Here is a 14,408-nt window from a genome sequence, read left to right as displayed (position 1 = left end):
TCTTCTCTACTCCCTATTCCTTGCAGTTCAGTTGCCTGGATATTGTTTTTGACATAAAGAGCTCCTCCACCCTCTTTTCTATCCTCTCTGCACTTCCTTAACAAGTTATAGCCCGGTATGGTTGTATCTCAATCATGAGATTCCGTGAATCATGTCCCTGTAACAGCAACTTCATCCAAGTCTGCCTCCACCATTAGGGCCTGCAGGTCTGGGATTTTAATTACCCAGAGTACGAGCATTTGTGCTCATAACTCTCCAGTTTCTCTCGTCCCGTTCACTGCTTATCTTGGATTTGTTTTTTGCCTTATTCAGCTGACTTTTGTTATCCCCTTCACCCCTTTCCTTTGTATTTGTATTTGGGGGGGGGGGTGACATTCCAATGCCCTCCTGCCACTCTCGTCATGAATGAATACCCTACAAGGGGCCCTCGTTTCCATTCTGGGATGGAGTAGTCACCTGGGCCATTGAAAGAATTGGTTATGAGGTGGTCGTCAGAATTTTTATTCCCGGATGAATCTGTGATGGCGAAACGAGGGCCCCTTGTAGGGTATTCATTCATGGAATTGATATAAGAAAGCAATCTAATCATCTCTGGAAGTCATTTATTCATTAGTGGGAATCGTGAATGGAACATGGTAGCTCGTATCCAGCACGTTGAAGGTGTATTGGAACATCGGTGATTGGGGATATGTTGTTTTGTTCTCGTTTAGAGATTATGGTGATATTTTCACCATTGAGAAACAGTTTTATATTCTAGACAAAATGGAGTGTATTTATACATTACCCAAGATAGATGACACTCTGTGAAGAGTTAGGTAACTTTATGTCATGTCCCTGTTGTGTCCGTCAGTGCCCGACACCCTCTCTCCGCCCTCCTTACCTCTCTGGCGCCTCCCTCTCCGTCCGTGGGAAGACTGGCTACCGCAGCATTCTCCTGCCACTTGTCCTCGGGCATTCCCGGACCGCTCAACGCTGCAACCATGTTTCCTGGAGGCCTAGGGGTGCGCGCACACGCGGCACGGCCCCGATTGAAATACCAGCATTGGCGTGAACCTCGGGAGCGTCCCCCGAAGATGACGTCACCCGCGATGGATATTAAGGTCTTGGAATTTGCTAACACATCGAGTTAGCAAGGACACGGATTGACAACGGACTCGCCTTGTCTGTCAAACCTACTCTGCCTCCTCGGACTTACCAGAGGTACCCACTCTCTCCTTGCTTTTTCAGGTGACAGTCTGGAACCGGTACTCGCTCCTCGAGGGGCCTCATCCCAGACTTACTTCGTATACTCTTCCTGCCTGGAAGTCATCACTACCAACTATCTCAGCTACATCAATGAGTTACCATCGTTCTCTCTAAGCTTTCCCTGGAACCAGGTATTCGCTCCTCGAGGGCCTATACATGCCAGCTCCTGGGCTTCTATGAAACATTGTGTGAGTGTTACATCTGCATAACCTGTCTACTCACTATATCTGTCTCTCTTCAGCTCAGCCTCCAGGGATCGCTGTTCCAGTACCTGAGGGACTACCATCCAGCCGGGCTTGCCAGCTCACTACTGCCACCTCTGGTGGTTCAGTATACTGTCTAATAAAAGAACTAGTGTGTGTCTGTCTCCTAACTCTGAGCCTGACCGATGGTCCCTCTCGGGATCATCCCCCCAGGGGCGGGGTCATCTGCCACTGGTCCAAGGATCCACCCTCAACTATCTGATTGCTCCTCCCATCAGGCATCAGATCAATAACAGAATAACAGTCCCTAACAATAAATAAGGTACACACTCATTCATATGGACCATACATATATTGTATAGGATTGTTGATATGTCATGTTCTTAAAGTACCATCTTTTTTTGTTTTACTTTACAATATGCATGCAAGGATATGGTCTACTCTACATGATAATAAACATGAAATAATGTGGTTAGTTTTTACCATTGATGTACAAACAGCAACATTGTAAATGGCACAATCTTTGTTATGTAATAATGTAAATGTGGTATTTTTGCATTGCTTGTGTTTTTTGTATTTATCTGATTTCTGTTCTTGATGCTATGATGTATAAGACATGTTTTATTTGTTGTGGTGATGGGATGTTTTTAATGTATGAATGAGAATGAATGTGATGTGTGGAGTTCAAGAAAATTAGAAGAACCTTCGATAATTTTCGTTCCTGTAGTACCAAGATCAGTCCAGACTTCTGGGTTTTCCATCCGCACCAGCAGATGGAGACAGAGCAAGATTTGACTGGCTCTGTCATAAATACCAGGGTGCCACCCACAGTCTGCCAGTATTATGCAATGTCAAAGCAGAATGACCCCTAACTTAAAACCACCTATATACAGAAATCTCAACTGGGAAACCGTTGGATCACTGACCCCAACAACACACCGGACCCGTAAAAGAGGTTAACAAACGGAAGAACTTCACAGATCGGGTAAAACAAGAGCAGAATCAGAAGCAGCGGACTCTCTGAGACTTATATGCACACAGTGGGCGAGACTCTGGACTGATCCTTGGTACTACAGGAACGAAAATTATCAAAGGTAAGACCTAATTTTCTTTTCCCTGTACGTACTGGATCAGTCCAGACTCCTGGGATGTACTAGAGCTTGAAACTACTTGGGCTGGGATCCGGCGAGGCCTGCTCCGAAATTGCCCTCCTTTGGGTCCTGGACATCGAGCCGATAATGTCATGCAAAAGTATGCAAAGATTTCCAAGTTGCTGCTCTGCAAATCTCCTGTGGAGAAATCTGGTGACACTCCGCCTGGGAGCGAGTGGAATGCGCCTTCAGCCCCACCGGTAGGGGTTGACCACAGAGCAAATATGAGGAATTTATGGCCTCTTTCAACCAACGGGCGATGGTGGTTTTGGACGCCATATTACCCTTCTTTGGTCCATTCCAAAGGACGAAGAGATGATCCGACAATCGAAAACCATTAGTAGCTTCCAGATAACGCAGTAGCGCCCTATGGACATCCAGCTTTCTTAAATCTTTTGAAAGGGAATCCAACCTATCCAGGTCGGTAAATGATGGTAGCTCCACCGACTGGTTCAAATGAAAGGAGGAAACTACTTTTGGCAGAAAAGAAGGGATCGTCCTTAAACTAATTCCGGACTCAGAGATCCTCAAGAAAGGCTCCCTGCAGGACAATGCCTGAGAATCAGAAACCTGGCGTGCCGAGGAAATTGCCACCAGGCACACTACCTTCAATGTTAGATCCTTTAGCGTCGCCCTCTTCAGTGGCTCAAAAGGGGGCGCACACAAAGCCTTAAGAACCACATTTAAATTCCAGGATGGACACGGAGAATTCAGCGGAGGGCGTAAATGTTTTGCCCCCCTCAGAAACCGGGCAACATTGGGGTGCACTGCCAGAGTCCTCCTGCCACAGAACCGCGTAAACAATAGAGGGCTGGCACCTGCACCCGCAAGGAGCTACAGGACAATCCCTTGGCCAAACCATCCTGAAGAAAGGCTAGAATACTGGAAATGGACTGGTGCGAAGGCAAAACCCAGGACTGGACTGATCCGGTACGTACAGGGAAATTAAGGTTAGGCATTTGTTTATTATTGATGTTATATTCCGGAAAATAAATATAGACTCATTTATTTCATTTGTGATTTGCGTAGTGTCTGAGAGTCATGTGTAATTTCACCCATATTAAACCTTTTAAGTGATAAGACACACCAACAGCTATGTCACCCTATCTACTTTTATTGCAACATGAAGAAAAACATAACATGTAACAATTCTACATTATATGTCTTCCACAAACTTGCTGCAAGTAATCATGCAGAATTGGTCTTCTGTGTACAGAGATTCATCACATGGATTCTGTCAAAAATTGTTTGCTATTGCCATTCAGTGGGCACTCCACATCAACTCCATCCCCAATACACTAGGTGAACCACATCAATCCAGTTCCCTCTGCAAATACACTCAGATAGGCAGCACTTTTAAGAAATCATCTTTTATTCCCAAAATATCCGTTACAGCTGTGAGGGAGTTTCCTCTGAAGAAATAATAGGTCCATGAAACAGAAAACAAATACTCTCTACACTGAGCAAATTAAGATTAGAAAAGAGAGCACAGAACTGGGTGGGGTATATTCTCTAACTTGCTAAGGTATGAGAGGTGTGGGGGGATGCTCTCTGTATGCTGACCGAAGCCTGGTACGTCACGGAGGCTGCTCAGGGAGAGTTCTCGTCTTTGCTGTAATCACGAGGCGTGTACTTCCCTTCTTTCACCAGCTTCTCTTTCTGCTCACGAATTTTAGCCAAGCGTTCAAGCTGCACAAAGAAACCACATTAAAAAAGATGTTTACTGCTCAGACTTCCCTCTCTCGCTCTCTCTCCATCCTCCTGCAGTCTGATTTCACATTTCTCCTCTCTCCAAGTCTTCCATCCCTTCTTTACCTCTCTAGCATGTGCTGCCTCTTATACTCTTTCCACCTTCTCCCAAAACTTGCCAGCATCAACTGCTTCCTTCAGAACCCAATGCAATAAGATAAGTAAAAAGCATGCAGTACATTTTCTTTATTCTTTCAGGTCGATATAGTAAAAATCGCGGGAGAGCAGGCACTCCATGTTGAGCGCCTGCTCTCCCAACATGCGCCCAGCCACCTCTCCTGGGTGCGCGATTCTTTATTTAAATGAGGGGTCACACTAATAAGGAGGCGCTAGAGACAATAGCATGTCCCTAGCACTTCCTTTTTAGCATAGAGGTGGCTGTCAGCAGGTCCCGAAAACTGTTGATCTATTTTACCAGCATCAGTTTCTGAACCTGCTGACAGCCATGGGTTAGGAAAATGGATGCCGGTAAAATTGAGCGTCTGTTTTTTTTAATTGCTGACTGGCAGGCAGATTTTTTTTTTTTTTTTTTAATTTTTGGTTCCTCCCGACTTAATATTGCTAGGATATTTTACTTTCAGTATCCCGGGGCCTAATAGACTCATCGACGGGCATTTGCATGTAATGAGCGCTATTAGTTTTCGGGGAGGGGGTTGGCCGCATGTTTGACGTGCTAAACCCCTTACTGGATAAGGGGTAATAGATGCACGTCGAAAATGCACAGGCAATCTCATGCTAAATGGTGCGCTTGGCCGAGCGCACCATACTGTATTGGCCTGTCTACGCAGTAAGCCAATGCTATGCTAATGCATCAGGAGTTTAAAATTTTTTTTAGATAATTACACCAACCCAAAAATGCACAAAGCATGTTCTCTACACAAATGTTTCAGGCACATGAAACCTGAGTTCAGGATCCTTTGCCAAGCACTCCAGTTTCAGTCCTAGAGATTAACAGTAGGCCCCAAAATAATTGACCTCTGACTTGGAGTTAAGTTTCTAGCATTAAGACCACATGAGTTAAGTCCACACACATCTCTGCATTGATGAGTAACAACTAACGCCTAGATTAACAGAGGAGTGCTAATTTGAGATGTTTGTGTACAATTTTTGTGCACTAATGTCCTTGTTAAATGACGAGTAAAGTTGCGCACACAAAAATGTGTACAGAACTGAATGCAACTTAAGTTTGCTCACCATTTTATAGCTGTGTATACATTCATAGAAATCCTCGAACTCTATTTTGCATTCTTTGCGTGCTCTGATCTTTCCAATGCCACTAGAACATTCCACCCATTCCTTTTCAAAGGCATGACAACGGGCTGCCTGTTTGTAGGGCTGCTTAGCACTTTGAAGCAGCATCCATTTGTCAGCGTTGATTCCCAATTTACCCTGGAGATCAATGAATGGCATAGCTAAGCAGAGAGAGAAATAACAATCAAAAACAGCAGCAAATAAGGACAAATCAATAGAAACAGCTCCAGAACCCTCTTAAGGAAGTTCCAACTGCTGCAGGATGGAACTTCCTTTTTCAGACTGCTTACCTTTTAAAAAATATGTATGACCACATGTAAAAACATTCTAATAAACCTAAGGAATTATATAAAATCTTTATTTTAATAGACAAAACATTCTGAAAAATAATTATTTTAGAGCTTGTAAAGGAAAATAGTTTTAAGACCAGTAGAAAATCAGTTTCCAAACCTTATTTGCAAACGAGTTTTGCCAAATACAAAAATGAAAGAACCTATTCTGCACACACGACTAAAGGCACGAAGACGTCTAACAGACTGGGACTACCGTTCCTTCGACTATGCCAAATAACCAATGGAACCCCCTAGTACCTCCATTCTCATCTCTGCAACTGTGCACTATCGTAATTTCAGATATTGACTGGAAAAAAAGGTTTAATAAAGATGTAAAAAAAAAAAAAAAGGAGAAAAGGCACAGCTCTGAATGAGAGAATTGGAAGGAGGTGCACAGATCCCTCAACAAAGGGAAACTGCAGACCTGGAGGTACTGAGCCGGGGAAGGATGAGGGCACCTCCCCGAACCTGCCTTCCTACGCCTGTACCTCAGACGTAGCTCCTGCTCTTATATTAACTCAACTATTGATATTCTGTGATTCTTCTTTTCTGTTTCTATTTATATCAGGAAATGTACAGTCAGAAAACTAACATAACCTTGTAATGGACACAGTGGAAATTATGTTACTCCTATTATGCATATTTTGGCTACGCGTGCCTAAGTGACCCTGGGAAAGGTGAACAGAGCGCCACCGGCCTGGTTCACCCCTCTCTACCCTGAGACTCGGAGGCCGGTTCCCAGGGCAGGGCACTACTCAAGGAGGAGGACGCAGGCCACCCCTGCCCACCCAAAACCATAAACAGCGCGTCCATCACCTGCAGCTGCGCGCACGTCCTCTCCCCACCTTCACACTTCCGGCCCCAAAGCAGCGACCGGAAGGAAGACCATAGAGACAAGCTGCAGCGACCGGAAGGAAGACCATAGAGACAAGCTGCAGCGCCCAAAGGCCATAGAATTCCAGACAGCAGAACCCTAGGGCGCCCCCTCCCGTCCACAGGAACAGGGCTCACGCGTAAACCCTCCCACAGTTCTGATTGGCTAAGATAGCGCTGTGACGGTGCCAGTCCGAAGCTCTAGGGTTAGCGCCAGACTCGGGAGGAGGCCAAACGTCACTGAGCTGAGCTTGCGGGGACGCCCCTTCTCGACGGCAGGAGCTTGGTTAGCAAAGGTTTGAGTGACGTCACCAAAGGCGCCGCGACGAACCAATCGTTAGCTTCCTCGCTCCGATTCTTCTAGAATTTTGTGTGGATCCGTGCATGAGCGCCCCGACTCCTTAGCTGCTCATACAGGAACTGCAGAATGTTCAGCCTCTGGGAAGGGGAAGGGAATGTACGGCTGTTTTGTTTTACGTCCACTGAGAACTCCTGTCACAGGTGTGCAACTTTGGATTTCTCCTTGGACGAGCAACAAAACAGCCCCACATTCTGAGACCGTGTAGCTCTGCAAAGAATGCAAAGATAAGAAAGTAGCAGTAAATACTTTTCGCTTTCTCCGAAAGATTGGAGATCACAAACAGGCCGATACAGTACAGTGTGCTCCAGTGGAGCGCACTGTTAACCCGCAATTGGACGCGCGTTTTAGACGCGCTAGCTTTACCCCTTATTCAGTAAGAAGTAATAGCGTGTCGAAAACGTGCGTCCAACCCCCCTCCCCAAACCTAATAGCGCCCGCAACATGCAAATGCATGTTGATGGCCCTATTAGGTATTCCCGAGCAATTCAGAAAGCAAAATGTGCAGCCAAGCCGCACATTTTACTTTCAGAAATTAGGGCCTACCCAAAGTCGGAGGTCCCGAAAGTTAAAAAAGTTAAAAAAAAAATTTTTGAAATTGGCTCGTGGGTTGAAAACCAGACGCTCAATTTTGCTGGTGTCTGGTTTCCAAACCCGTGGCTGTCAGCGGGTTTGAGAACCGACGCCGGCAAAATTGAGCGTCGGCTGTCAAACCCGCTGACAGCCGCTGCTCCTGTCCAAAAAGAGGCGATAGAGATGCGCTAGTGTTCCTAGCGCCTCTTTTTGCTGCGGGCCCTTATTTGAATACAGAATCACCTGCGACTTTTACTGTATCGGCCCAAGTGGCTGTAAAGAATGTAATATTGCTGAACATAAGGAAGAATTGGCAAGTTCAGCACTTAAACAATAATGCTCACAAAAGTATGCATGGACATCCAAGTGGCTGGCCTACATATTTCTTGAAGTGAGATACTCAAGATATGCCACAGATGTAACTGCATATCTTAGCCTTTGGGCTGTGATTGTGATTGCCTGACCATAGCAGAAAGCAATGCAAGCTTTTATCCATGAGGACAGAGTGGAAACTGAAGACCCCTTCTCAGCTACAGCATAAGATACAAACCATTGTAAAATTTCCTAAATTCCTTGGTTCTATTTAAATAAAAAAGTAAAACTCTTCTGTAGTCAACACCAGCGATTCTCAATCGGTGTGTCACGGCTCCCAGTGTCCCACTGCCTTGTGCTTCCCTTCTCCCTTTTTCCTGCTCCAGCAGCAGTTGGGAATCCTCCCTTTCTGCCCCTGCTGGCCAATGGGAAGCCTCTTCCCTTCTTCCTGCCAGTGGGGCAGGAAGAAATGGCCGAGTGGTTTGAGGGGGGCTGGGAGAAGTGGCAGTGTCCAGACCATGGGGGGCAAAGATGAAGCCTGACCTTGCTGAAGCAAGGCTGCCACAGGAGCTCATCCCCGTGGCAGCAAAGAGGAAGCCTGACTCCGCTGAAGCAAGGCCGCCACAGGAGCCCAACCCCGTGGTGGCGAAAAAGGACTGCTGGAGTAAAGCCGCAGCAGAACTGGAGCCCATGCCTGTAGCAAAGGAAGAAGAGGTTTGGCGGTGAGACCCAGTGCATGCATGTGAGAATGGAAGCCTGAGTATAGGTATTTGTGCCTGAGAATGGGAGCCTGAGAATTTATTTATATGTGAGAATGGGAGCCTGAGTGTGGGTATTTGTGTGCATGCGAATAGGAGCCTGGGTGCGTGAGTGAGAGCTTGTGTGAGTGGTAGAATGGGTGTCTGGATGCATGAGAGGTTGTGTGAATGGTAGAATGGGTGCCTGGGTGCGTGAGAGCTTGTGTGTGTGGTAGAATGGGTGTGTGAGTGAGAGCTTGTGTGTGTGGTAGAATGGGTGTCTGGGCGTGTGAATGAGAGTTTGTATGTGTGTGTGTGTTTGGTAGAATGTGTGTGTGAGTGAGAGCGTGTGTATGTGGTAGGTTGGGTACGTGAGAGCTTGTGTGTGTGGTAGAATAGGTGCCTGGATGCGTGAGAGCTTGTGTGTGTGGTAGAATGGGTGTGTGAGTGCATGAGTGAGAGCTTGTGTGTTTGGTAGAATGGATGCCTGGGTGCGTGAGTGAGAGCTTGTGTGTGTGGTAGAATGGGTGCGTGAGAGCTTGTGTGTGTGGTAGAATGGGTGCGTGAGAGCTTGTGTGTGTGATAGAATGGGTGTCTGGGTGCAAGTGAGAACTTGTGTTTGTGGTAGAATGGGAACGAGAGCATTTGTTTGTGATTGAGAGCTTGTATTTATTTATTTAGAGATTTTTATATACCGCAGTATGTAAGGATATACATCACCGCGGTTTACATTTAACAATAACTTAGCAACAGGCTTTACAATTGACATTATTAATAAGTATTAAATAGAATTAATTACAAATAACAGGATTGACGGAAAACAGGCTGTACAGACCGTGGACCATCCATTAGTGTTTAACATACAAAAATGAAATTGAAGTAACTAAAAAACAATTACGAACCAACACTAAAACCATAGAGCATAAAATACAATAACGGTGCTGAGAGGGAATACAAGTTCTATATTGAACAGAGGATAATTCTATTATATAAAACCAATTAAAATATCATAAAAGGGGATAGAGACTGGTCAGGGAGGTGACTGGTGTGTGTGTGAGAGACAGTCTGGTCAGGGAGGTATGTGTGAGAGAGACAGATTGGTCAGGGAGGTGACTGGTTTGAGACAGATTGATCAGGGAGATGACGTGTGTGTATGAGAGACAGACTGGTCAGGGAGGTGACTGGTGTGTGTGTGAGAGACAGTCTGGTCAGGGAGTTATGTGTGAGAGAGACAGATTGGTCAGGGAGGTGACGTGTGTGTATGAGAGAGATTGGTCAGGGAGGTGACTGGTGTGTGTATGAGAGACAGACTGGTCAGGGAGGTGACTGGTTTGAGACAGATTGGTCAGGGAGGTGACTGGTTTGAGACAGATTGATCAGGGAGGTGACGTGTATATGAGAGACAGAGACTGGTCAGGGAGGTGACTGGTGTGTGTGTGAGAGACAGATTGGTCAGGGAGGTGACTGGTGTGTGTGTGAGACAGAGATTGGTTGTGGGGTTTATTTGCTGTGTGTGTGAGTGACTGGTTGTGGACCCTAAGGAAAAGAACCGTGAGGACAGAGCTTCAGCAGCCACTGCTGCTTCTGGTGTGTGCTTTTCACCTCCAAGGGAAAGGAGTAGGAGAGTTGCTGGAGAGGGTAAGTAAAGGTGGCTTTTTAAGTTTATTTTTCTTGATTGACTGTCATTTTAATTATTAGGTATTATGCAATGTATCTGTTTTGAAATATTTTATTGATATTTGGACAATTTTTAATAATTTTTATTTATTTATTTATTTAACACTTTTTTATACCGACCTTCATAGTAAATAAACCATATCGGATCGGTTTACATAAAACAAGGGTATAACAGAAGCAATAAATAAATAAAAGTAATTAACAAGAAAAGAGAATAAGATAAAGTTACATTTAACAAGGAGTAAAAAACTTGGGAAGCTTAAGAGCTGGAAGGAAGTTAAAGGCCAAAAAATAATTAAAGAAGCATAGTCCAAAAGGAATTTGGATTAATGCAAAAGATGCTTTATTCAGTAAGTGCCAGAGTTCTATTTGTTGGATGTTATTCTCTTCATCAGCTGTTTTGTAATATTTATTAGTATAGCTTTACAAGTATTTTTATGTGGGGATCTATAACAGCTTGGCTTATTCTGTTTTCCTAATAGGAGGTGTATTAGTGTTTAGGGCCTAGTTTAATATTTGTAGTGTTGCCTTTTCATAGATAGGGTTGTTACTGTTTGAGTGTGTTCCAAAACACAGGTGTAACTTTGTGCAGATTAGTTTGTGTGCACTATTGCAGATCCTGTGACTATGTTAGGTGCTAATTCTCTTTCAATTTCTCCAGGTTTACAGTGTATAGAGTGCCTGTTTTGGATTTCTATTCCAGTTTGTCTCTGTATTTATAATTTGTGGTCAGTTCTGTGTGTGTGACCGAGGTGAGGTATTTTGCTAGCATGTAGGCATTTGTATCAATCTTATTTGTTGTATTTTCTCAATAGGACATGCATTAGTGGTAAATGACTGTCTTTTCATAAGGAGGGATATTGTGCCTGGTAGTAAAAGGAGTTTGTTTTGCTTTTACAGATATGTCATCAGAATCAGAATATAGTTAAGTATAGCTTTGGAAGTTCTTAGGACTTAAAAAAGTTTGGAGAGAGGTTTAATAGTGGGATATATTCTTTACAGTTTGTATGTGTCTGAGAAAATAAGGAAGCCAGAGGGAGTTAATTCTAGTGCCTGTCTCTCTCCCACCCAACCCTAGCTCAACCCTTGTTTTTTTAGGAAAACACTTTCTCAATAAAAATCAATCAGGCTGTTATCTAAATCATACTATTGCACCAGCCCTTGTTGAGAGTTTAATCATCCCCTTGTAGGTCACCAGCAGATTAATTAATGAATACACCTATAAATTTAAAGTATGCTAATTCCAACTCCCTTAGCAACCTAAGCTTAACTAGGAACTCAACAAAATTAAGATGAAGGCAGCAGTCCAGCAGCAAGAGGGGGGCTCTCCAGTCTTTTGCATCGAGTGTCATATGTATAATTTTTTACCCACTGGTGAGAGATTGTATGTGTGCACCCGGTGCAGAGTCCTGGCTCTCAGAGAACAAATCCGATCTCTGGAGGATAGAGTGGCAGACCTGGAGGATCTGAGGCAGACAGAGAGGTACATTGATGAGACCTTCAGGGACATAGTAGCCAAGTCCCAAATCCAGGCTGGCAGCCTCGGTGCTGCCTTGGATCTGAAAGGTCTCTCGATTGGAGAGCATCACCCTGGTGTAGCAGGAAGTGATCCTGTAGCAAGGACCTGCTCTCCAGGTGATGTATTGTCCTCTCACACTGAGGACAAGTCTCCCAGGGCTATTGCCCAGGAGGGAAGGGTTAGGCCAGCCATCATAGTTGGTGATTCGATTATTAGGAATGTAGATAGCAGGGTGGCTGGTGGACGTGAGGACCGCCTGGTAACTTGCCTACCTAGTGCGAAGGTGGCGGACCTCACGTGTCACCTAGATAGGATTATAGACAGTGCTGGGGAGGAGCCGGCTGTCGTGGTACATGTGGGCACCAATGACATAGGAAAATGTGGGAGGGAGGTTCTGGAAACCAAATTTAGGATTTTAGGTAGAAAGCTGAAATCCAGCACCGCCAGGGTAACATTCTCTGAAATGCTCCCTGTTCCATACACAGATCCCCAGAGGCAGGCAGAGCTCCGGAGTCTCAATGAGTGGATGAGACGATGGTGCAAGGCAGAGGAATTCAGTTTTGTAAGGAACTGGGGAACCTTTTGGGGAAGGGGGAGACTTTTTCGAAAGGACAAGTCCAGCTTAACCAGAGTGGAACCAGGCTGCTGGCGCTAACCTTTAAAAAGGAGATTGTTCTAGTTTAAAAGCTGCTCTAAGGGGAAAGCTGGCAGTCGCTCAGCAGTGCATGGTTTGGAGGAAGGTATCTCTGAAGGATACTAATGAAACAGGAGAGTTAGGGCTCCCAACAGAGAGGTTCTAATAAAAGCAAAAGTAGTCCATGTGCCTATAAGTAAAGAATCACCTGAGCTAAAGAATTCCAAATTATCTATATCAAATAAAAAGAAAGTTGTTAATACAAACAAACAAAAACCACACTTTGAAATGTCTGTATGCCAATGCCAGAAGTCTAAGAAGTAAGATGGGAGAGTTAGAGTGTATAGCAGCAAATGATGAGATTGACATAATTGGCATCACAGAGACTTGGTGGAAGGAGGATAACCAATGGGACAGTGCTATATCAGGGTACAAATTATATCGCAATGATAGGGGTGTGGCACTTTATGTCCAGGAGGATATAGAGTCCAACAGGATAAAGATCATACAAGAGACTAAATGCTCAGTAGAATCTATCTTTATTTATTTTTTTAGGCATTTTATATACCATCGTTCCAAAAGGAGATCACAACGGGTACTAGCATGGTTAAAAGGTGAGGTGAAAGAGGCTATTTTAGCCAAAAATAATTCTTAAAAATTTGGAAGGATCCATCTGAAGAAAACAGGAAAAAGCATAAGCATTGTCAAGTGTAAAACATTGATAAGACAGGCTAAGAAAGAATTTGAAATGAAGTTGGCCGTAGAGGCAGAAACTCATAATAAAAACTTTTTAAAATATATCCGAAGCAAGAAATCTGTGAGGGAGGTTGGTTGATCCGATAGATCAGTGGTCCCCAACTCTGTCCTGGGGGCCCACCAGCCAGTCGGGTTTTCAGGATATCCACAATGAATATGCATGAGAGAAAATTTGCATGCACTGCTTCCATAACATGCAAATTTTCTCTCATGCATATTCATTGTGGATATCCTGAAAACCCGACTGGCTGGTGGGCCCCCAGGACAGGGTTGGGGACCACTGCGATAGATGACCGAGGGGTTAAAGGGGAAGATAAGGCCATTGCAGAAAGACTAAATTAAATTTTTGCTTCTGTGTTTACTAATGGGGATGTTGGGGAGATACAAGTTCCAGAGATGGTTTTCAAGGGTGATGAGTCAGATGAACTGAACCAAATCACTGAGAACCTGGAAGATGTAGTAGGCCAGATTGAGAGTCTAAAGAGTCTGGCTTGGACGTCCAGCCGGGCACTCAAGGCAGCAGGGTCTGTAGAAAAGAACCATCCACTTACCTGGTGGAATGACATTTCAAAGGACAGGTACCAGCGCACCCTGGATACTGTATAGGCGCTGCATACCACTCTATACAGTAAAATGGATTGCGAGCGCCTACCGCTTCATTGACGCACTTTGAACGCCACATGGCTTTGCGTCTAATTTGAATACTGAATCGAGCAGTATGTTAACCAAGATGTGCGCACGGCAAACGAGAGTGCGCCCGGCACTGCCGCACTCTTTCTTATGCGTCCTTACTGTATCGGCCCGTGTGTAAGAACATAAGAAATTGCCATGCTGGGTCAGACCAAGGGTCCATCAAGCCCAGCATCCTGTTTCCAACAGAGGCCAAACCAGGCCACAAGAACCTGGCAATTACCCAAACACTAAGAAGATCCCATGCTACTGATGCATTTAATAGCAGTGGCTAATCCCAAACTAAACTTGATTAATAGCCGAGCGCACCATTTAGCACTCGATTGGCCGCACGTTTTTGACGTCTCC

General features: G+C 44.7%; 1 protein-coding gene across 1 annotated transcript; it reads right to left on the bottom strand.

The window, feature by feature from the left end:
• Positions 1–3,950: 3,950 nt before the first annotated feature.
• NDUFS5 (NADH:ubiquinone oxidoreductase subunit S5) lies at positions 3,951–6,836 on the bottom strand. Its single transcript, XM_029571602.1, has 3 exons — positions 6,748–6,836; positions 5,543–5,760; positions 3,951–4,288 (listed from the first exon to the last, which is right to left on the bottom strand). The coding sequence occupies exons 2-3, from the start codon at positions 5,756–5,758 to the stop codon at positions 4,190–4,192; spliced, it is 315 nt and encodes a 104-aa protein (XP_029427462.1). The 5' UTR covers positions 5,759–5,760; positions 6,748–6,836; the 3' UTR covers positions 3,951–4,189.
• Positions 6,837–14,408: the final 7,572 nt, after the last annotated feature.

The sequence above is a fragment of the Rhinatrema bivittatum genome, chromosome 11, assembly GCF_901001135.1.
Source record: "Rhinatrema bivittatum chromosome 11, aRhiBiv1.1, whole genome shotgun sequence".
NCBI classification, from domain to species: Eukaryota; Metazoa; Chordata; class Amphibia; order Gymnophiona; family Rhinatrematidae; genus Rhinatrema; species Rhinatrema bivittatum.
This window is presented reverse-complemented; position numbering and strand designations above follow the sequence as displayed.